This window comes from Anomaloglossus baeobatrachus, chromosome 3 (genome assembly GCF_048569485.1).
Source record: "Anomaloglossus baeobatrachus isolate aAnoBae1 chromosome 3, aAnoBae1.hap1, whole genome shotgun sequence".
Lineage (NCBI taxonomy): Eukaryota > Metazoa > Chordata > Amphibia > Anura > Aromobatidae > Anomaloglossus > Anomaloglossus baeobatrachus.
In genome coordinates this window covers 520,960,716-520,985,919 of record NC_134355.1, presented here as the reverse complement: position 1 = coordinate 520,985,919, position 25,204 = coordinate 520,960,716, and the positions used below count along the sequence as shown (strand labels likewise).

The 25,204-nt window shown below is 47.2% G+C and overlaps 1 protein-coding gene across 3 annotated transcripts in view; it reads left to right on the top strand.

Moving 5' to 3' along the window:
- MED12L (mediator complex subunit 12L) overlaps positions 1–25,204 on the top strand; it is a 1,012,447-nt gene that overhangs the window by 46,442 nt on the left and 940,801 nt on the right. For all 3 annotated transcript variants that reach the window (XM_075340741.1, XM_075340740.1, XM_075340739.1), the window contains exons 6-7: positions 6,957–7,126; positions 19,293–19,403. In XM_075340741.1, coding sequence (XP_075196856.1) covers positions 6,957–7,126; positions 19,293–19,403 — 281 coding nt within the window. The remainder of the gene's footprint in view (positions 1–6,956; positions 7,127–19,292; positions 19,404–25,204) is intronic.

Here is a 25,204-nt window from a genome sequence, read left to right as displayed (position 1 = left end):
GGTGCAAAGGGAACGACAGCCACCACCAACCCGTCCAGGGAGAACACCGCGGCCGGCTGTGGGCCCCGTCCATTCTACCGTTTGGTTTACTAGAGACTCCGTTATCTTGTGTCAGAGTGAGTACACCAGTGTCGTCAGGCACCGCACCGCCACACTGCTCCCTGCGCCCCGGCCCACACCTTCCCACAGGCCCCCGGGACATCGCCACCTGCCCACGGAGGGGTTAACACCGAGCTGCATAACACCGTCCCCGGGAAGCCTAGTCAACGGCAGCGGTGGTGTCCACCATACAATCACCACAACCCGTGGGTGGCGTCACGGACGTTACCAATTCCACCAATAACCCAAACCCCTGCGTGCACCGCCACTACCCCTTGCAGAGTGATGTGACACCGGGTCCGTGAGAGGCTCGAGCCACCACCCGCAGTACGAGCACAGACCCGAGCGGCTCGGCGGCCCCTGCAGAGGCTGCGGGGCGGTACACATCGACCTCTTCTGGCGTCACGAACAGGATTGAGCCAGTCCACTTACCTGTGGAAGTTCGCCTTGTAGTCCCCGTCAGCAGTGTCCCGCTGAAAAATCTGAAGATCCGCATCTTTGGCGCGAAAATTTCCCGCTTGAGTCGTCTTCCCCGAGCAGTGAAGGCGCGAAAGTGAAGCCCCACCCCCAAAGAGAGAAGTGCTGCAGAAAAACCAAGGGGGGGGGCGGTCAAAGAGCTGGCCTCATGTGACCACGGGGAAAAGACGCAGGGACGCCAGGACTCTGCTCCCGCCTTGTTCCTGGACCCTGAAGGTGCAGCGCCATGTCCACCCCATCCGAGCAGCCCGAATTTCCGGAGCCCGCGCCTGGAACAGCAGCGTGGATGGAAGCCCGGACAGCGGCAACATGTCACTGCAACGAGGCCCAGCTGCGTCTCCTGATGGAGCGATGGACAGCCGAGGTGGAGGAGCTGGCTGCGGTCGCACGGGCATACGAGGTGGGGGCAGCTTTAGGGGAGCGGGTAAGCGACCCACGTCCCTGCGTCCCTGAGGGACCGGCCGCTGCGGCTGAGGGACCCGGTCTGCCCTGACCCCCTATACTGAATCCCCCGTTGTCTGTGTCGATCGCCACTGCTCCCCCGCCCGGTCCGCTGCCACCAGCACTGGCAGCGGGGTCCGCCTCACCGGCCCGCGGAGATCTGCCTGCAGGGAAAACCGCCCGCGGAAAAGGAGAAGCTGCCGTTCCCGCGTGGGCTGTGGTAGCGGCGCCCGCCCAAGACGCTGAAGCTGAGGCGGCATGAGGCCAGTTGCCGCCAGGAACGGCGACGTGGCTGGAAAGAAAGTTGGCGCAGTTCTGTATCCAGGTACGGGTCGAGTTGATGCAGCAAGCTCTGGGCTGGAAGCAGGAGATACAAGAGATGGCAGCCGTGGTACGGCCGAACGAGAAGCCCACCTCGGGGAAAGCACCCCGGCAGGATCAGACCCTTCCAGACCCGCCGACCCGTCAGGAGGCAGGACCCGTTCACAGAGAGACCCATGAGTCCCAGATGTCCCAGATCTCCGTGCAAGCCTTGGGTGTAAGGAGGGTGTACATGGGTGCTAAGCTGCACGTCTGCCTCTCCCCGCCACCCTCTCACTGTGAAGAGGAGGATGAAGAGTAGGGCAGCGGATCCCCATTGTCAAAAGGACAGTCACCGTTGGGACCCTACAGCAAGTCCCCGTTGGGACCTACAGTTTGTTTTATGGTAGCGGACCTGGCTACTGAAGTGCCCATCCCTGTTGGGACTGATGTTGTCCCCGTTTCACACACCCCTAATTACTGCATGAGCAATCATGAACAAGGCTGAGAACTTGCAGGCCACCCAATAACTTTTGGGTTTGTAAATAATGCCCAATTGCCCTTCCCGCAACTGCCAGTCTCTGGAGAGGCTGGTTGGATGAAGGACCCGCAGCAGAGCTGGCTGGGGTCCTGGTCACCATCAGAACCGGTGACCATCCTCCGGGTCAGGGGTCCCCTTGGACGTGGGGCCTCTGAGTGAATGCCGGGTGCAAAGTCCGTACCCGTTCCCGCTTGGATAGCCTGGGCCCGTTCCTGGACTGGGGAAAAGGGGTGCTGCCCACTTCTTAGGGGCAGCATCAGGGCTAGGTTGCTTGGGTGGGAAAGCGGAAGGACATGGACCCGTTCTCTTGATGTGTTTTATTTGTTGCAACGTTGAAAGTAATGTGCTTTCCGTAAGGGATGACTTGAATATGCATACCGCTTGTTTGTTTCTCTGTTTATATCTTTTCAGAAAATAAAACCGGTGATGGACGGGCAGCCCGCGGACTGTCTGCATTAAACCAAGGGGGAATGTGACACCCTGGACTAGCCAGGTAGTCACAGACACAACACCACACACACCCCTTCCCCGGATAGGTGACACCAGTCACACAAAAACCCTTGTTGCCACACTCCAGGGTCTGATGTCCACACCAGGTGGGGAGGAGCCAGGCGGTTGACTCCGCCCATCGAAGAGTTCACAGGCCTGGAGGCGGGAAAACAGTGAGTCAACAGTCAGTCAGGAGTAGAGTAGAGAGGGGAGTGCGGACAGTGAAGGAGTGAGGAGGGAAAGTCAAGGGCAGACCTGGGATCAGGCCTGCCATGGACTGTCTAGGTGTCTGGGTCGGAGCGCAGGCACCTCCAGCAAGGTCGGCAGACGGTGGTGGCCGTCTGCAGGAGTTGGTCTACGGTCGGTGGAACCATAGGACCGGGGTTGGGCGGTGGCCCGCCGGTACCGAACCGGGGAGCCTATTGGAAGCAAAGCACCAGGCAGGGTACTCAGACCCCGACTAGGCTAGAAACCGCCCTTATAGTCAAACTTACTGATTGCGGTCTGGACCTCAGGGGTTCATTCCCACCCAAGTCCCGATTGAAGGCAACAGCCCAACCGTTCCGGATAAGTGCCACCGCCAAAGGCAAGAGATCCAAGGGGCCAGCGCCTGCGGGTAAACGGGCTCCTACGACATTTACATGCCGGGGAGCGGACTACAAGTGTCCAGGCACAGGGGTTACTCACAACACAACTTCGGTGCAAAGGGAACGACAGCCGCCACCAACCCATCCAGGGAGAACACTGCAGCCGGCTGTGGGCCCCGTCCATTCTACCGTTTGGTTTACCAGAGACTCCGTTTTCTTGTGTCAGAGTGAGTACACCAGTGCCGTCAGGCACCGCACCGCGCTGCACCGCAACACTGTGCCCTGCACCCCGGCTCTCACGTTCCCGCGGGCCCCCGGGACCATCGCCCCCTGCCCACGGAGGGGTTAACACCGAGCTGCATAACACCATCCCCGGGAAGCCTAGTCAACGGCAGCGGTGGTGTCCACCTTACAATCACCACAGCCCGTGGGTGGCGTCACGGACATTACCAATTCCACCAAACAATCACCCAAACCCCTGCGTTCACCACCACTACCCCTTGCAGAGCGACGTGACTCCGGGTCCGTGAGAAGCTCGAGCCACCACCTGCAGTACGAGCACGGACCCGAGCGGCTCAGCGGCTGCAGCCGAGGCCGCGGGGCGGTACACAAGCAGGAGGGATGCTGAGCTGTGATGAGCGATGAAACTCCGCCCACAGCCCAGTCACACAGGAAAACTGTGGCCGGCCGCGGTGATGTGAGGTGAGCAGGAAGTTGAAGTGACATCACCGGTTTCCCGAGGTCACGGAGCCCGGGGGTCATGAGAAGGGGAAGAGCGGACCACAATAGCGCCGCTCACAGGCACTTTTGGCAACACAAGGTATTTGAGAGAAACCTTGTTTCTCAACATAATATCGTTGTGGCCAATAATAAATATGGGTGACCCACATCTTTAAGTACCATGATTATACTATGAAAAAAGTGTAGTTGTATATTGAACTAAGCTTAAAGCTTATTCCAATAATATCATCTATCTAGATGCCCATGAACAGAGTGGCACAGTGATGCGCATGCTCTGCATAAGCTTCATTCATTGCCTATGGAACTGTTAAAAAAATAGTGGAGCACTGTACTTTGCTTTTCCAGCTTTACGCACCTCTGCTCCATTCTAGACCCTGTTCTCATGGGTCAAGATGGGCGATGCTTCTGTGAATAAACCTTTCATACAATACATTGCTCTATTGTATAAAAAAAATGGTTAAAGGATCAATTCATATCTGGTACAATTCCAGCAACTTCTCACAGCCATTGAATCGGCGTGGACTAACATTCTACAGGCCACAATCAGCAACCTGATCAACTCTATGCTAAGGAGATGTATTGCACAGCGTGAGGCAAATTGTGGTCATACCAGATACTGACTGGTTTTCTGTCCACTCCTCCCCACTTAGAGCCTCCCAATACTGTAATACTGCACATTTTAGAGTGGCCTTTCATTGTGACCCGCCTAAGGCACACCTGTGCAATACTCATGCTGTCTAATCAGCATCTTAATATGTCACATCTGTGAGGTGGATGGATGATCTCAGCAAAGAAGTGCTCACTTAGGCCCGTTTCACACGTCAGTGAAAAACACAGACGTTTTTCACTGGCGTGTAAAACACGCACATGTCCCTGCGTGTGCCGAAAATCACGGCACACGTGGGTTGTCTAAGTGCAATCCGGGCTCCGTTCTCCGTGGCCCGTGATTGCACTTAGAGATTCACTCACCTGCGCCCGCTCCCGCTGTCCGTGGGGCTGAATCCTCCCGCGACGCAGCATCCGGCCGGCGGTGACCCCTGCAGGAGCTGCTTCGGGGTCGGCTGTGTCGCGCATAATGAATATGCGCGACAGTAATCAGCCGGCACAGAAGGAGCAAGCTGCATGGGCTGCAGAGGACATCGCTGGAGCCGGGTGAGTTAAAATGTTATTATTTTAAAAGCACGTTTTTTTTCTGGCACGTGTTTCACGGATCACACCACTGCGTGGTCCGTGGAACATCAGGGATGCCAGAAAAAAATTGACATGTCTCAGTGCAGCAATCACGCACACGCGGGTACGCCACACGGAGACACGTGCAGTGAAAAATCACTAGTGTGGGAGCAGACCCATTCATTATAATGGGTCTGCGTATGTCCGTGATTCTGGTACATTTAAAAAAAAAAGACAAACGTACCAGAATCACTGACGTGTGAAAGGGGCCTAAGGCCTGTTTCACACGTCCGTGATTCTGGTTTGTGCTTTTTTTTAAACGTGCTAGAATCACTGACATACGCAGACCCATTACAATGAATGGGTCTGCTCCCACACTAGTGATTTTTCACTGCACGTGTCTCCGTGCGGCGTACCCGTGTGTGCGTGATTGTCGCACGGAGATATGTCCATTTTTTTCTGGCATCACTGATGTCCCACGGACCACGCAGTGGTGTGGTCCGTGAAACACGTGCCAGAAAAAAACGTGCATTTAAAATAAAAAACATTTTTACTCACCCGGCTTCAGCTGCGCTCTCTGCAGCCCGTCCTCCCTGCTGCTTCTGAGCCGGCTCATTATTGTCGCGCATATTGATGATGCACGACACAGCCGACCCGGAAGCAGCTGCTGCGGGGGTCAGCGCCGGCCGGATGCTGCACCGCGGGAGCGATCAGCACCATGGACAGCGGGAGCGCGCACAGGTGAGTTGATTTCTAAGTTCAATCACGGGCCACGGAGAACGGAGCCCGGATTGCACTTAGACAACCCACGTGTGCCGTGATTTTAGGCACACGCAGGGACATGTGCGTGTTTTACACGCCAGTGAAAAACGTCAGTGTTTTTCACTGACGTGTGAAACGGGCCTAACACAGATTTAAGGTATGTGCACACACTGCAGTTTTGTTTCTCCAGCAAAAAATGCACCTCTGGCTGAAAAAAATGCTTACAAAGATGCATGTGTTTTTGCTGCATTTTCAGTGCATTTTTGCCACTGCATTTTTTTTTTTACATTTTTAGGCTATGTGCGCACGTTGTGTAAATTCATGCGTTTACGCTGCTAATTGCACTGCAATGTAAACGCATGACTCCTGCGTCCCCAGCACAATCTATGAAGATTGTGCATAATCCGTGCGCACGTTGCGTTTGAGAGCGCAGCAATTTGGATGCTGAAATTTTAATCCAAATCGGTGCGCTCAAAAAAGCAACATGTCCCTTCTTTCGTGCGCTTTGGATGCTGCTCCCACTCTGTCTATGGGAGAGGCAGCATCCAGAGCGCATGAAATCGGCATCTTTTTTGTACATAGAAAAAGCCTTAGATTTTATAGTTCATGTAGTTTTAGGAGGGCTTTACACGTTGCGACATCGCTACCGATATATCGTCGGGGTTACGTTGTTAGTGACGCACATCCGGCGCCGGTAGCGACATCGCAACGTGTAAATCCTAGGTGCGACGATGAACGAGCACAGAAGCGTACAATATCGCTGATCTGTGTAACGTCGTTCATTTCCATAATGTCGGTTCGACCGCAGGTACGATGTTGTTTGTCGTTCCTGAAGCTCCACACGTCGCTGTATGTAAACCCGCAGGAGCGACAAACATCTCCTTACCTGCGTCCCGACGGCAACGCGGAAGCGAGAAGGTGGGCGGGATGTTATGTCCCGCTCATCTCCGTCCCTTTGCTTCTATTGGCCAGCCGATTAGTGACGTCGCTGTGACGCCAAACGCACCTCCCCCTTGAAGGAGGGATTGTTTGGCGGTCACAGCGACGCCGCCGAGCAGGTATGTGCGTGTGAAGCTGCCGTAGCGATAATTTTTGCTACGGCAGCAATCACCACATATCGCATGTGCGACGTGGGCGGGTGCTATCACGCTGGACATCGCTAGCAATGTCGCAACGTGTAAAGCCCGCCTTAGAGTAAATGGAGCAATAACAAAAGTGTTGAGTTTACATTTTTGCTCAGTGTATTTTTATTACTTAGAAATAGACTTTAGTAGCTCCAGACAGGTGTAGACCCCTGAACAGTCACATGTGAAATGTTCTTACATTGTCCTTTTAATGCATTTTTGCAGAATGGACCCAAATATTAACAAGATATCTCCGAGATCAGTTGGTGAAGATCGGTGATTTTTATCATGCAAACTCCAGCCAATGCAGCAATTCCTTGGTGGCAACACAAGACATGGAACAGGCCTTACAGCAATGGGAATACAATGAGAAATTGGCATTTTACATGTTTCAGGTTGGTGTAAAGAAATTGCATTACTCTGATCATTTTTGGCTTCTACAAAAAAAACAGTTAAACATTATTTTTAAGTCAATGGCCTTGATTCATCAAGATTGGCAAAGATAACAAAGGAAAACAAGGAGTAATTGCGCATAAAAAAGTAGATTTTTTTTTTTTTTTTTTAGTCCTATTTCTTTAAAAGACAAAATAAGTGATTTGTGATAGTGAACAAACAATAAACATTTTTGACTGAACGTCATATATTAGTTGAAAATATTAACTATGTAGGTATGTATAGAATTATACTACGTCATGGGTACATACTATAAACTGCAGCGGTTCTCTATGACACTATTAGGCTATGTGCGCACGCTGCGTTTTTTTGACGCTGCGTTTTTGTGCGTTTTTGGCCGCTAAAAACGCACAAAAACGCACCTGCGTCGAAAAACACATAAAAAAAACGCATGCGTTTTTACCGCGATTTGGTGCGTTTTTGGCTGCGTTTTGCTGCGTTTTTTATCTCTGCGTTTTGCTGCGTTTTTCCAATGCATTGCATGGGCGAAAAACGCAGGAAAGAATTGACATGTCCATTTTTTTTTTCAAGCTCAAAAACGCAGCTTAAAAAAACAGATGTGTGCGTACAGCAAAAATGAAAACTCATATACTTTGCTGGGGAAGCAAAGTCATGCAGTTTTGAGGCCAAAAACGCACCCGAAAAACGCACAAAAACGCCGCGAAAAACGCACTGTGCGCACATAGCCTCATAGGGTTTAGATCTTTATTTGGCTTGCCTGAGATTAAAAAATAATGCAGATTGCAAATAATCCAACAATGAGTAATTATATTGTGCCAGGCTAAAAGATTTATTCATGAACATCAATTGATTAATATTGCTCCGCATAATATCTGCTCTCCCTATATTATGGGCAAAACCACAAAGGAAGCCCTAAACTTATATGACTAATTGTAAATTATGTCAACAGTCATCGTATAGGGAGCTTCTTGAAATAGTTCATTGCTTTGCACTGCAGCACTTCTAAATGAAGTAGCTTAATTAGGCTATGTGCGCACGTTGCGTAAGTACATGCAGTTACGCTGCGCTTTGTAGCGCAGCGTAACTGCATGCGTCCTACGTCCCCTGCATAATCTATGGAGATTGTGCAGGGGCCGTGCGCACGTGGCGTTTTAGAGCGCAGCGCTTCGGCTGCTGCCCGAAGCGCTGCGTTCTAAGAAGTGACATGTCACTTCTTCCGTGCGCTTTGCCGGCAGCTCCTGCTCTGTCTATGGGAGGAGCTGCAGTCAGAGCGCATGGAATCGGCTTTTTTTTTCACTACGGACATTTTCTGCAGCGATTTGAAGCGCACGTGTGCTCTTCAGATCGCTGCAGAAAATTCTGCAGTGACTGTATGCAACGTGCGCACATAGCCTTATACCTGCACAGTGCAGCTGTTAGTGACTTTATGCACAAAGACGTTACCTGCCCATTGCCCACAGTTAGACAACCAATTTAAATGGTTCAAAGCTTATGAATGATGTTAGGTTGTAGATATTGCACCTATCCTCTTTTTTTTAGCAGCTGTATGGTAATTACACACAATAATACAACTAAAAAACTTAGAAACACAATGGCAGAACTCTTATCTATGAAATAGATCATGACTATTGTACTGGCCCTTTGCTGTTAAGATAATTATATTATTCCTGTGCAAATAGCAGCGACTTGGCATATAAAGTGCATATAAAGTGCATCAAAGAAAGTGCAAGTTTAAAGCAGTGTAGCAGCAATTCATTAAAGTAAAGTCATTGTCAACACAGACTCCTGGAAGCAGCTGTAGAGTCTAAGAGCCACCTCAATAATTACCAATGATATTATGTTGGTATAGTTAAGTCATTCAGTCATATCCCCTATGCGCATTTCGCTGTTACTGCTTCATCAGGCGATGCAAGAGCATCGGATGCGATATGCTAATGACTCCCGTCTCAGACTCTGCTGTGAGCGTATATCGCAGTGCACTGGGATAACATCTGAGTGCAGTCCGATGTTTCTCTCACACCCATTCACTTGAATGGGTGCGAGGGATATGGCTCTAGCAGAAAATCGCAGCATGCTGCTACTTTTCTCACATCCAGAATCTGAATGTGAGAAAAGCTGACCAACTGCTCTCCCTCATTGCACCCTGACCAATGCTAGTCAATGTGACGTCCTGGCCTATCAGGTCGTCACAAGGGTGTCGTGCAATCTGCCCTTCTGCATGGTACCCGTTCCTCCTTGGTTACGGGTCCTGTCAATTTGGTGTTGCTACCAACAGGTATACCTAAATCCTGAGAAACACTCTGCACCACACCCACCAAACACCCATTGGGCAGCCTGAGGGATGGAAGAGGGAGGGCAGAGATGTCAGTTGAGTAGTAACTGAGCAGTGAGACAGCGGTGACAGGACAGGTCACGCTGTGGAGTTGGGCTCCTGTACCCGTCCCAGGTGCCAGACGTTGGCCCGGCCAGAAGGAGCTGGAACCCCGGTCGAAGGGGGTAGTGACAGGGGGCATGGTGCTGCTACAGAGAGCAGGCAGGCTGCCTTGTGCTACAACCGGGCAGGGGCCAGGGCACAATGGGGTATGCGGACCCTAAGCTGGGAAGAAGCTTCACGCAGCCCAGTAATTCACCCGACGGGAACGGAGTCTTCAGGAACCGTTCCCCACCCACTCCAAAATCGGGGGTACTAGTGCAACGAGGGGGATAGGACTTCCTACAACTGTCCAGAAAATCTCAAGCATGAACCCTGAGAGCAAGCTCACCCTGCTAGCCACGCAGGTGAGCGGGACCCAAGTAGTTTTAAGCGAAAGGGATCCATACGAAGGACACACAGTGCCAAGGGACAAGGCTTCAGACCAACCAGCAACACCAAAGAGGCACGGACCCAGCGTGCTCGACCAACGAAGACGGAGCATTCAAGAGTTTGGTTTACCTGGTGTCAGCGTCAGTGAATTTGGACTGTGGGAGTACCCGATATCCCTTCACCCCCGACGGGTTCCCCACTCCATCCATCACCGAGTCCTGGGACACCACTCCCCCTGCCCACGGAGGGGTTAACATCTCGAGCTGCCACGCCATCGTCCCCGAGCTCCCCCCTAACCAGCAGCGGTGGTCCCTCATGTTACCACACATCGTGGGTGGCGTCACGAACATTATCCCATTCACCACCCAAAACATCCCCCTTTTTATTTCGGGTAGCCGCGCGACCCCGCCTTGGATCCGAAGACCCCCCTCGAGCCACTGTGGATCCGGGTCCGAGCAGCCCATCAGCTGTTGCGGGGGCGGCACACACCCTTAAGCAAAATTCACACACACGTATAAAAAAAAAAAACTGATTATTTTTCATCTGACCAAATTCACTTTCCTATGTCATTAATACCAATGTATATGTAAAAATCAGATGCTATACTGTTGACTTATATGAGATCTGATTTTTTTGTTGTGTGCATTAATAGTCTTGAACAAATGAATATCATCAGAAATAACAAAGAACCTAGTGCATTTTTCAATTTTATTTTGAATGTGGACACTCAGTCGAGGTAATAAAAATGGTTATTTGATTAGACCGATTGAATAATATTGGGCTGAGTACTGTCCATTTTTTTTTCCATGGACAGCAATCTAAGGCCTTGTTCGCACGTAACTGCTGAATATTCTGCAGAGATTTGACAGCACATGTGCCTTTCAAATCGCTGCAGAAACACTGCGTAATGAATGCAGTTTTTCTGTAGAAAAAAAAGCTGATTTCCTGCGCTCTGGATGCTGCCCCCACCATAGACAAAGCGGGAGCTGCATCCAGAACGCAGAAATAATTGACATGCTGCTTTTATGAACGCACGGATTTGGGTCAAAATTTTAGCATCCAAATCGCTGTATTCATAAAAGCAACGTGCGCACGTATCATGCACAATCTACATAGATTGTGCAGGGGACGCAGGACGCATGCATTTACACTACAGTGCTATACGCAGCGTAAATGCATGCAATTATGCAACGTGCGCATGAGCCCTAATCGAAATTTGTTCATGTGAACATTTCAGTTAAGGTTTCACAATGAGGTTTTGGTGAGGTTTTTCAAGTTATGTACTTTTGCTGCACAAAAATGCAGCATCTTACAGTTTTAGCAAAATGGATGTAAACAACGTCAATACTTTGAGTTTCTGTGCAGATTTTCTCCATAGAATTGCATTAGATGCGTAAAATCAACAGGTAAAACATGCATACATGTTTATTCTGCATTTCCACTGCAGAAGCATACTAAAAACACATGTAATCCACACCGAGTGTATCCACTAAAGTTTTGTCAAAGCCAAATACCATAAAGTATAAAAGCAAAGCAGCTTTAGGATATGTGCACACATTTACTTTTGCCAGGAAAAACGCTGTATAAAAATATATTTTTTTTTCATGTGTTTTTAATGCAGTTTTACTTTTCATTTGAATGGTTGAAAAAATCTGTAAAAATGCTGAAAGAATTGACATTTTGCAGATTTGAAACCCCCCCCACTAACGCTGCATTATTTACATGGAAAGCATGTATTATTTAAAATATGATATACCAAAAATGGCCAAAAAGCAAAATGTGAAAAACACAATAAAAATGCATCTAAAAATGCATGGAAAAAAAATTCAATAACCTAATTTAGATAATAAGTGCAAAAATTGCTTCTGAAAATCTGCAGCATTAAAAAGTAATCATATACCGTATTTTTTGCACTATATAATGCATCAGACCATAAGGTGTACCCTGGTTTTAAAGGAGGACAATGGGAAAAAAAATTGAAGCAAAATAATGAGGTTATGATGCATGATGTTATGGGGGGATGTGCTGCTGACACTGTTATGGGGGTAATGTCTTCCAATTTTGTACTAATATAACCCATCCTGAGCCCCTTCCAGGTATATGTGTGCCTGGTGTATATGTCCTCCATCCTGGTATATATGATCCCCATCTTTGTCCCATCCTGGTATATATGATTGATTTCTATCCTGGGCCCATCCTAGTATCAATGTCTCCCATGCTATGACCCTCATCCTGGTACATGAGTCTCCAATCCTAGTACTCATCCAGGTACTGTGTATATATGATCCCCATCCTGGTATATATGGCTTTCCTCCTGCTATACATGACCCCATCCTGGTATATATGTCCCTCATCAGGCCGCACACATAAAAAAATAAACAATTATACTCCCCATCCCTCTGCTCCCCAGGTGCATGTTGTCCTCTTCTGATGCTGACAAGTTACTTCAGCGTGTAAGCGGCGCAGCATGACATCACTGCCATGTGCTCCCAGTTAGACGCGGATGTCAGCTGCCGGAATATTCACTGATCATCCCACGGTTATGGGAGTGGGGAGTAGCGAATAATCATTCTTTTTAATAACGGATAGACATGATCGCCCATCCACTCTTAAAGAGCATAAATATTCACTGCTACCAAAGCCCATGATGCCACCCAGCTCTCGGCTCCGACTTCAGTGACGACAGGAGGGTGGGAATATAGGTTGAGGAGCAGTGAATATTAATTTTATTTATTAGTTGGCACACAGTTAGGGCTCCTGCCTCCTGTGACCCGCTCCTCCACTGCTCCCCCCATGCAGCCAGGTACAGCAGGACTATAAGTCGCACCGTGCACTTTCCTTCAAAATTTTGTGGAAAAAAGTGTCTCGTAGTCCGAAAAATACAGCACTTATCGTGAGACCTTAGCTTTCAGGTTTGCTCACATCTGTGTATTAACACTAGAACTACTGGACTCGTGACACCTATATAGAAATACATGGTGCAAAGTAGTCAAAATGACTACCTCAGTAGTTCTAGTGTTAATCCTGCTAGTGCAATGCGAGAAATACAATAAAAGTCAATAGGTGCGAGAAAAACAATACGATAGAACACGGACCATCCATCTGCCATCCGAATTTTATGCATAGATCTCAAAGGAAAAAATTCATTAGATACATTAAATCATTATATATCTACAGGATATCTATTCCATCTACCTATTCTATCTTGTCTATCCATTGTTTTATCTATCTCTCTATATAAGATTGCTATATTAATTATGACAACTAGTTTAAAATTACAGTTCATACAGTTATTACAGTATGTAAAAGATGATACATGACTTTCCTCTGGATAGTGGATGAGCCTCACCCATTCAAGTCTATGGGTGCGAGAAAAAAAGTGAATGCCACAGTAAGATATCTAATTCCTACCGATACTGTAATTATGTAACGTAACATAGGAAGCTGGAAATGGTTCTGTCAATTATGCTGTTACTGTAAAAATAAGGATTGCAAATAGATGACAAGCAAGAAAAAAAATTGTCTCACTTTCCTGATTAAAATTTTTTTTTTTTAAATATGGTAGCTTGAACCTATCTTAGGCCTCTGTCACACGTTTGTGCCTCCGGTATGTGTTTTGCAGTTTTTTCACGTACCGGAGACACGTACACACGTGGACCAATGTTTTCCTAATGTATTGGACACACGTAAGTATTTTTGAATGGAACGTGTGTCCGTTCCGTACTTACGTGTGTCCGTGAGTTTCTCACGCTGACATGTCTGTTTTTCTCCGGCATCACGTGTGTCACGCGTCCCGCACCTGTACCACACGGATGTAGTGTGGATGTGGTCCCGTGTGACAGGCGCCGGGGAAAACTCACATGTCAGAGAAAAAAAATAACAAAACTTTACTCACCTTCTCCAGCCCTCCTGTCTCTGCCGCTGCTGTCACTTGCTGCCGACCGCTGCTCATTATGCTCATTTAATATTCACTTCACTGCGGCCGGAAGCAGCAGCAGCGGGGAGACGGCAGGGCTGGAGACCGAAGATCAGCACCACGGACAGCAGGAAGGACCACGTGAGTATGTAAATAACCTGTTCTCCATATGTTATTATTATTATTATTATTATTATTTATTTATAGAGCACCATTAATTCCATGGTGCTGTACATGAGAAGGGGGTTACATACAAAATACGTATACAAGTTACAGTAGACAGACTAGTACAGAGGGAAGAGGGCCCTACCCTTGCGGGCTTACATTCTATAGGATTATGGGGAGGAGACAATAGGTGGGGTGTAGGTCAGGCGGCAGCTCCGCACGGTGGTCGGGCGGCAGCTCCGCACGGTGGTCGGGCGGCAGCTCCGCACGGTGGTCGGGCGGCAGCTCCGCACGGTGGTCGGGCGGCAGCTCCGCACGGTGGTCGGGCGGCAGCTGCGCACGGTGGTCGGGCGGCAGCTGCGCACGGTGGTCGGGCGGCAGCTGCGCACGGTGGTCGGGCGGCAGCGAGTTCATTGTAGATTGTAGGCATTTCTGAACAGGTGCGTTTTCAGGTTCCGTTTCAAGTTTGCAAGAGTAGGGGATAGTCTGACGTGTTGAGGCAGCGAGTTCCAGGAGACTGGGGATGCTCGGGAGAAGTCTTGGAGTCGGTTGTGTGAGGAGCGAATGAGAGAGGAGGAGAGGAGGAGATCTTGGGAGGACCGGAGGTGACGTGTTGGAGTGTAGTGGGAGAGTAGTTCGGAGATGTACGGAGGGGAAAGATTATGCACAGCTTTGTAGGTCAGTGTTAGAAGTTTGAATTGGATACGGTGGAAGATTGGAAGCCAGTGGAGGGACATGCAGAGAGGAGAAGCGGGGTGGTATTGAGGAGAGAGGTGGATAAGTCGGGCAGCAGAGTTAAGGATGGACTGGAGAGGGGCAAGCGTGTTGGCAGGGAGGCCACAGAGGAGGATGTTACAGTAGTCGAGGCGGGAGATTATGAGGGCATGCACTAGCATTTTAGTAGATTGCAAATTGAGGAAAGGGCGGATTCTGGAAATATTTTTGAGTTGAAGACGGCAGGAGGTGGTGAGGGATTGGATGTGTGGTATGAAGGATAAGGCAGAGTCAAAGGTCACTCCGAGGCAGCGAACTTTGGGTACTGGCGAGAGCGTGGTGTTATTTATTGTAATAGATAGATCAGGTGGAGAGTGTAGGTGAGACGGAGGAAAGATGATTAGTTCAGTTTTGGCCACATTGAGCTTTAGGAAGCGAGAGGAGAAGAAGGAGGATATAGCAGATAGACATTTCGGGATTTTGGACAGCAGAGATGTGGCATCTGGGCCAGAGAGGTAGATCTGGGTGTCGTCGGCATATAGGTGGTATTGGAAGCCATGGGACTTTATGAGTTGTCCCAGGCCAAATGTGTAGATAGAGAAAAGTAGGGGTCCTAGGACAGAGCCTTGAGGGACGCCAACAGAGAGATGGTGGGATGAAGAGGTTGTGTGGGAGTGGGAGACACTAAAAGTGCGATTTGAGAGGTATGAAGAGATCCAAGAGAGGGCGAGGTCTCTGACACCAAGGGAAGAGAGGATCTGTAGTAGGAGGGAGTGGTCAACGGTATCGAAGGCTGAGGACAGGTCTAGGAGTAGGAGTATAGAGAAGTGCTTGTTCGCTTTGGCAGTAAGCAAGTCATTTGTGATTTTAGTCAGGGCAGTTTCGGTGGAGTGATGTGGACGGAAGCCGGACTGCAGGTTGTCAAAGAGAGCGTTAGAGGAGAGGTGGGAGGAAAGTTCAGCATGGACATGCTGTTCCAGGAGTTTTGAGGCAAGTGGGAGTAGTGATATGGGGCGGTAGCTGGTAGTAGAGGTTGGATCGAGGGAAGGTTTCTTTAGGATAGGTGTGACTGTTGCATGTTTAAAGGCAGAGGGGAAGGTTCCAGTCGTTAAAGATAGGTTGAAGAGATGGGTTAAGGCTGGAATAAGGATGGTGGTGAGGTTGGGAAGGAGGTGGGATGGCATGGGGTCAAGTGCGCAGGTGGTGAGGTGCGCTTTTGAGAGCAGACGTGCAAGCTCTCCTTCGGTGATGGTGGGGAGGAAGTTTATGGGGGAGGGGCAGTGGTCAGCTACATGAAGGGGTTGTGGTGGCTGAGCAGAGAAGACTTGCCTTATTAGGTCGATTTTTTCTTGGAAATAGGTGGCAAATTCTTCTGCAGAGATGAGGGAGGTTGGAGGGGGCAGTGGTGGGCGAAGGAGGGAGTTGAAAGTGTTGAATAACTGTTTGGGGTTGTGTGTTAGAGAGGATATGAGGTTTCTGAAGTAGTCGTGTTTAGCGGAGGTGAGGACTGAACGAAATGTGTGAATTGCATTTTTGAATGTGGTGAAGTCTTCCTGGGAGTGCGTTTTCTTCCACCGCCGCTCTGCAGCCCTAGACCTTTGCCGCAGTTTTTTAGTGAGGCTGTTGTGCCAGGGTTGTCTATTGATTCGTCTCACTCTGCCATGCACAAGGGGAGCGACTGAATCAATAGCTGATGTGAGGGTGGTGTTGTAGAAAGTAGTGGCGCTGTCTGTGTCGTGGAGGGACGATATGGAGGACAGTGGGAGGATAGAGTCGGCGAGGGTGTGCATGTTGAGGTGTGCAAGGTTTCTGCGGGGATGTGCTAGGTGCTGGACAGGGGGGGTAGGTGAGGAGGACAGGGCTGAAAAGGTCAGAAGATGGTGGTCAGATAGGGGGAGGGGGGAAGTTGTGAAGTCAGAAAGGGGACAGAGGCGGGTGAAGATAAGGTCTAGTGTGTGTCCATCTTTGTGGGTGGCAGAGGTGGACCACTGAGTTAAGCCAAAAGACGAAGCAAGGGAGAGGAGTTTGGAAGCAGCTTGTTGGCGAGTGTCAGTGGGGATGTTGAAGTCACCCATGATGATGGTGGGAATGTCAGCAGAGAGAAAGTGTAGAAGCCAGGCAGAGAAGTGGTCGAGGAAGGCAGTGGTGGCGCCCGGGGGTCTGTATATGACAGCCACTTGGAGGTTGGAGGGAGAATAGATTCGGACAGAGTGCACTTCAAAGGAAGGCAGGTCGAGGGAGGGTAGAGGTGGGATTGTGGTGAAGTTGTAGTTGTTAGAAAGAAGGAGGCCCACTCCTCCACCTTGTCTATTGCCAGGGCGAGGAGTGTGGGAGAAGTGCAGGCCACCGTAGCATAGTGCAGCTGGGGAGGCAGAGTTGGATGGTGTCAGCCATGTTTCGGTGATGCCTAGAAAGGATAGATTGCTAGAGGTAAAGAGATCATGAATGATGTGCATTATGTGTTATCACGGATAGCATGCGGAGAACACACGTGGCCCGCACGTACCGGAGACACGTACTTACCTAACGCAACACGCAAGGAAAATGCGTATCTCGCGGCACGTGCGTGACTTTCACGCGTGTGTGGCAGAGGCCTTAAGTTACAGTATAGAAGTCCAGCAAAGAGCTACTAATGTTAATGTTGATTAGTCTGGAGAGCCACATTCTTTTGGAAGATGTCAAAACGTTTGGCTTTGTAATATGTTCTCTTGATATTGTAGGTTCAATCTGAAAATTAAACCAAAAATTCAGTTGACACATCTGTTATTTTTATTATTAATTTCCCAATGGATTCAGAGCCTAGGGCTTTCCATGTTCATAATAATAATTAATAATAATATTTATTCACTTATATAGCGCCCTAAGTTCCATAGAGCTTTACATACTTCAGAAAATATCTAAAACACGTATTGGATGTAGTGTGGTGCCCCTAGTGTGCACTCTGCAGGTCTGCCCTCTCTGCACATGCCACTTGATGCACACAAAAATGTTGCAAACGAGGGGTTTCGGTCACCATGAAATGGCATTGTGATGTTTGCATGCTGTCTCCTTAGTTCAATGTCCCTCCTCGTCAGTGAAGCCTCTTGAGCAGTGGCCTGAGATAGGCAGGAACTTGGAGTCAAAATGAGCTTGCAACCACACTTTGTGCCCAACTGCACTGACACTTGGACACTCAAACTGATTCTTAAAATCACTCACTCTTACCAGCAGAGAGCTGTCAGTCAAGACAAGAGACTGGCTTTAATTATGTGCTCCCAGCCCCAGTGTCTTCTCTTTCTCTGTGGCACTCTTCAGTAATATCTGCAGCATGATGATGTGACTTCTTCTGGATGCAGTAAAGTCAGCAGTGAGGGCATAGTGCTGCACATTGATGCAGGGAGCTAGGCTCCAGACCTCTGGTTCCGAGTGGCAAATAGGGGCCAAATATTGGACCTACTGTGATTAAATTTGGGGGAGGGGAACAGAGCACAGCAGAGTGCCATTACAAACACCACTACATATGCAATCTCATTTTACAGCACTATCGGCTTGAGATGAGAGCTGCAGAAGGTGCTTGTATTGACACACAACTCTGCTCTGCTTCCCTCCTCTCTTCTCTTGTAATCACAGTAGGTGCTAGCAGTGATGTCCATTAGGAAAGTAGGGCTGTGTTTCATAGCATGTCTTCCCACATAGTGAAAGCCAGTTTTGACGGTCTCTTTGGGGGTGCCCCAGAAATGAATATCTTCTAGCGCCTCCTTGGTCTTAGTGGAAATTATCATGTAAAATTTACAAGCCAAAATCTCTGCAACAAAGATGAAAAATTAAAAATAAAAACTGGGTTTTATTCAGCTCTGTGGCCACTAGTCCATGATGTGGCCAGTTCGACATACTAAAAGGGATGAAAGTTCCTCATTAAAAGACACAAACAATACTTTCAGTCTCTTCTCTGGAGCTTGGGCCACCTCTTAGCCTAACAGACTGGATGCAGAACCTAAGCACACTTTGGCCCACACCAGTGAAGGCTTACTTTCTTGTTCCTGATCTCAGATTTTCTCTGCGACTTACACCTCTGGCCCTAGTCTCTGTACTCTCTACACATGCTATATCCCAGGTCTCTTGTTATTCACTAGTTGCAACTCCAATCACTCACATACTGACAGTATACTACACTCTGGAATTAATTTATTTTCACCGTCCCCTCATAGCATGTTTTACCCCAAAACACAAAGCACACAGTCAAGATCAGACTACAGCATGGTATAAAATAACACCCAAAATATTGGTTACAATAACAATAAAATGGGAAGTGAAATTGGTATACTATATGGAGGAATTATAAAGGGGGCAAGTAAACTGAACCAGACCACTTGTAAGGGGATGACTAATGAAAGTTGGTTTTCAAACCTATTGTAAACAGACCTTGCAATATGAGCACTGCAAGATATAATGATAGATAGGGACAGATTGGCATTTGCCAAAAATTATTACATACAATTACCACAAGAGGGCACTGCAAAATAGGAAATTAACTTCACAGTTGGTATTATATTTTGTCTTTTATTTACAGGAAGGTTTGCTAGAAAGGCATGAATATTTATCATGGATGCTGGAAGTGTTGGAAAAAGTCCACCCACTGGATGATGAGCTTCTAAAAATCTTATTACCCCTTGTTCTGCAGGTATGTACAACATTGCTGAGCTATTTGATCTACTCCTCGGTTTTACAGTGAAAAAGACTGTAAATGTAAAAGTGTCTTTAGAATTCAAAGACTATACTGTGGTATCAATTATCATACAGGTAAATGATATGAGATTTTTCTGATCAAGCGATTGTAACTAGAGATGGGCGAACCCGCAGATGTTCGAGTATGGTGGTTCCAGCCGGACTTTAACCCCTTCACCCCCGGACGATTTTCCGTTTATTTGGGGGGGGGGGTTGGCTCCCCTTCTTCCGAAAGCCGTAACTTTTTTATTTTTCGTCAATCTTGCCATATGAGAACTTTTTTTTTTGCGGTTCAAGTTGTACTTTTAAATGGCAAAAAAAAATTCCAAGTTCGGAAAAATTGGAAAAAAAGTGCGAATGCACGATTGTTTTTGGGATATTTTATTTACCATGTTCACTGTATGGTAAAACTGAAATGCTCGTCTTCTATAACAGCGGCTGCTCTGTCGAGTGTTACAGAATGTGAGTCATGCTAGTTACAGGAGTCATCAAATGACCCTGTGCTACCATGGCAAGCATCGGCTCACAGTGATCACGTCACAGCGCCGTCGATCGACCCGGGTGATTGAAAATTTACCGCAGCGGGCATTTACATTGCGCTGTCACATTTTGACAGTGCAATTTAAGGGTTTAACAAAGTGGGTGGATCGCAGATCCACCTGTGCCTTCGAGGCACACATGTCAGTTGTTCAAATCAGCTGACATGTGCAGGAATCACCTCCGGCTACCCACAGCAGCTGCAGGTGATTACACCTATATGGCTTAGGACGTACCAGTATGGCCCGCAGTTTTAAGGGGTTAAAACAATTTGGTATTAGACCAGACTTGAACCCGAACATCTGCCCGGACGCAGAACTCCATATAACTCTATGGGGACCTGAACATTGTGCTGTAAAATGGTGGTAGAAAGGTCTAGGGGGATTAGAGCAGGACAGTTATACTTACCGAGTCTTCCAAGGAGCTGTAACATTGCTTCCAGGTCCAATTAAGTCTCCTACATTTTCACTGCTTTTCCCGCTAGCCCACTCTGCTGGCATTTGTGATTGGTTGCAGTCAGACAGCGCCCCCACTCTGTGTGTTCTGTGCCCGCGCGCTGCAATTTCATTATGTAGCAGAGGCGGGATCGTCGTGTGACCTCAGAACTGGGTGTTTGGTGGGTTAATAAATTAGAGAAAGAGGGTACTTTTTGTATTTCATTTCGAACTAATTTTTTTTATGTTTGTGTTTTATTTCTTTTTTACTTATAGATTAGTAATGGGGGAGGGTCTCATAGATTTCTCCCATTACTAATCTAGGGCTTAGTGGCATCTGTGAGCTGTCATTAACTCCTTACATTACCCAGCTCATCCTGATTGTCCTGGTGCAGTGGCAATTGGGGTAAAGTGCTGGGATTGTCACATCTAATGGACGCGACACATCTGGGTGGCTGCAGGCTGCTATTTTAAGGCTGTTGTAGATCTAATAACCATGGGCCTCCCTAGCCTTAGAATACCAGCCCCCAGCTGTTGACTTTATCTTCGCTGGGTATCAAAATTAAGAGGAACCGCACGCCTTTTTTTTGTTTGTTTTTTTTAATAATAAAAAACTAATTGTAACCTTACTACTTATTAGAATTGAAATCTTTTGGAATCTTATAAATTACCATAAAAAGGTGGTAATATGCACTTGTAACCTAAGCACCTCCCCAAAAAATCATGACAATTTAATATTACTGAATAGGGAATAAAAAAACATGTAATACAATTTTAATATAAAATTAGAAATTAGAATTTACCTGTCTTACCAATCCCAGCTGTGCTTGGCCATCACTACGGTACCAGCATTTGGCTGTGACATTGTTGCTTGACCTTTTATTTTGTTAAATGTCTGTACTGATTGTTTTGAGAAACTTTAGAAAAGCTAACACGTTTGGAAGAAATACAACAGATGCCAAAGTTTATAATATTTATGTCCATCATAATAGATACAACAGTTCAACAGCAAAATAGTTTGACATAATGGCTATAATGAGTTTGAACCCTTCATACATATGCATTGCTAATAAGATTGATGTGTGGCATTGGCATATTTGTAATGCTTTGCTGTGTTCATGTGTTTTCTATGGTGAAAGTGGAGTAAACTGTGGTCAGGTTCCTCTGGCCGTGGCCAGTCTGCTGTGAGGGCAAAAAGATTGGGTGTTTGAGGTCCCCACACACAATAGATGGTAGTTGAATTCTGTCAAATTGGCAGGTTTGGCCGACTTAGGGCCCCGTTACACGCAGCGACGCATCTAACGATATATCGCCAGGGTCACGGATTCCGTGATGCACATCCGGCATCGTTAGCGACGTCGTTGTGTGTGAAACCAATGAACGAGGGTTAACGATGGAAAATACTCACCTTATCGTCCATCGTTGACACGTCGTTCATTTTAAAAAAATCGTTGATTGTGGAGGACACAGGTTGTTCATCGTTCCCGAGGCAGCACACATCGCTACGTGTGATACCTCGGGACCGACAAACTGCAGCATGTATGCTGGACTTTGTTGTCCTCTGGTGTGACCCAACATACATGTTCATTTTTTATGTTCACTTTTTATGTGACACTGTCACTTTTCACCTTCACGTTATTAACCCCTTCACGACAGGCCGAATTTTTCGCTTTCCGTTTTTTTTTTCGCCATTCTTTTTCTGAGACGTAACTTTTTTTTTATTTTTCAGTCAATATGGTCATGTGAGGGCTCATTTTTTTGCGGAACAAGCTGTACTTTTAAATGAAACCATCAGTTTTACCATATAGTGTACTGGAAAACGGCAAAAAAATTCCAAATGCAGAAAAATTGCAAAAAAAGTGCGATAGCACTATTGTTTTTGAGATATTTTATTCACTGTGTTCACTGTATGGTAAAACTGATGTGTGGGTGTGATGCCTCAGGTCAGTGCGAGTTCGTAGACACCAAACATGTATAGGTTTACTTTTATATAAGGGGTTAAAAAAAAATCGGAAGTTTGACCGAAAAAAGTGGCGCACGTTTTACGCCATATTCCGTGATCTGTATCGTTCTCATTTTTCGGGATCTATGGCTCAGTGATGGCTTATTTTTTGCGTCTCGAGCTGACGTTTTTAACGGTACCATTTTTGCGCAGATGCTACGTTTTTATCGCCTCTTATTGCATTTTGCGCAAACGTTGTGGCGACAAAAAAACGTTGTTTTGGCGTTTGGAATTTTTTTTGCCGCTACGCCGTATACTGATTAGATTAATTGATTTTATATTTTGATAGATTGGGCGTTTCTGAACGCGCCGATACCAAATGTGTGTATATTTTTTTTAACCCTTTGATTTTCAATGGGGCGAATGGGGGGTGATTTGAACTTTTAGGTTTTTGTTTTTTTTTTAATTTTTTAAAACTTTTTTTTTAACTTTTTTATTTTTATTTTACTAGTCCCCCTAGGGGGCTATTGCGATCAGCAGTCCGATCGCTCTGCAGTATCTGCTGATCACAGCTACCTAGCTGTAAACAGCAGATACGATAACTTTCTTTTTCACTGTGCCGCGGGCACAGCGAAAGTGAAAGCAATTCATGTGTAGTACAGGAGTCATCACAGGACCCTGTGCTACCATGACAACTACCGGAAGTCACGTGATCGCGTCACGTGACTTCCAGTATCGGGCGGTAAGTAAACGTTTACTGGTATCGCGCTTATAATGGCGCTGTCACATATTGACAGCGCCATATAGTGGGTTAAACGGCACGAGCAGATAACGATTCTGCTCGTGCCTAGCAGGCACACATCTCAGCTGTGAAAATCAGCTGAGATGTGTGCCGATCCCAGCATGCTGCTGCCAGCAGACCGTGGGCAGTAACATTATGACCGCTAGGACGTAATTTTACTGCCCGCGGTCGGCAAGGGGTTAAAAGTTAAGTTTTAGGAGTCCTTTTGTTTCAACGGATAGTTGGATTGTGTATGTCTCCTTGACCCATTTTTGCTACTTATTAATTATTGACTGTAGGTTTTAATTTATTAGTATCCAGCTTATCATTATATGCTTACTTGGGGCAACTCTTCATCACACAATCAAATTAATCAAGTAGTAATGTCCAGGCAGCAGAACATCTCAATACAGCACAAAACTCCATCATTCCTCCATGTGCTGAAACCTGGTATTCTGAAACAATGCTGGAGACTAAAAGGAAGGTTCTTCCTTCCACATTTGGTGGCACTGCATGCTAATAACAAAACTTTTGGAAAATGATTGAAGATTTCTCCCTAAACCCAGCTCTAATTTAAAGGGGGTTTTCCCCACAAAAAACCATTAATATTAAAGGTGATTTTAGTCAATAGATATTGGAATAATAATAATTTTCAAAATTGGATGTGTTTAAAATAAATGTTCCTCTGTTGAGATAATGTTATATATGTGCCCCTGCTATGTACTGTGTAATGGCTGTGTCTGACTGTATGGAGACATGGTCTGATCATACCACAGCTGCTGGGCCAGGGAACATACAAAGAGAGTCTACAGATAGCACAGCAATGAATCCAAGCTGAATCTTTTTGTGAGGTAAAGCATTTCCCTTGCCTGTTTTTTAAAAAATATTTTACCTCAATGAATGAATAATTTTCGGTCACGTGCCGTAATATGTGTGTGTACTTTATTACTTCCTCCCCGGCCGAGGAGCTGTGGTATGATCAGACTATATCCCTGTATGATCAGACACAACCATTACACAGTACATAGCATGGGCACATTTATAAGATTATATCAGCACAGGAACATTTTTTAAACATCCAATTGGTGTAATTATTATTTAATTTCAAGATCCATTAATTAAAATGGATTTTATTCGTGGCACAACCCCTTTACCTCTGGCAAGAAAACCTCAACTTTGTACTTACAAATCAAAACCTACCTTTAATTATTACATTCTGTGAATTGTCTCAATTGTCCCACGAACCATCGGAGAGAAACAAGCCCATTTTTTTTTTCTCAAGTGTCATACTAGCTACATTCTTGTTGCTTCTGTTGTTTTTTTGGTTTTTGTTTTACAGGAGGTGATAGACTGTCAAAACAATTTTTTAGCCATTGACTTTAAGCAATGTATCAGTTAAAACTGAAACTCTTGGGTACAATTTAAGTCTTCTGTGTGTGAACTGTGTCCACAATCTATTCCAGCCAAATTTCTATTCCAACTGCCGCTTCTTTCTTTCTAAGCCCTGCTTTGTGTCAAATTAGAACTTTTTGACTACATGTGGGCTATCACTGTGTTTGTAAGAAAGTAGGCATCAAACTGTGGGGTCTGCATTTTGATGTTACTGTCGCGGGCGGGGAGGAGGGTGTCAGCACACCGCGCTCACCCCTTCTGCTCGGGTCCGGCGGCCGCTGCTCAGTGGTGGCTCGAGCTGTAGGCCGGATCCCGGGGGTCTCTCGAGCGGCACTCCTCGCCCGTGAGTGAAAGGGGGTTGTTGGGTGTGGGGATTGTTTATAGTCCGTGACGCCACCCACGGTTGTGGTGATTTCACCACCGCTGCTCAATACGGGGGTCCCGGGGATGGTGATGCGGAGCAGCCAGGTGTTGTGTTGCCCCTCCGTGGGTAGGGGTCGGTGATCCCGGGGCCCGGTGACGGTTTGGGAGGTGCAGGGCCTGGTGGGCGCAGGGACGCGGGGGCAGCGCTGTGCCTTGCGGCACTGTGGTACTCACTCAGCCTGAGGCGTTGACACAGTTTGTACGGTAAACCAAACTGCTGGTAAGACGGTCCCACGGACGGCTGCAAT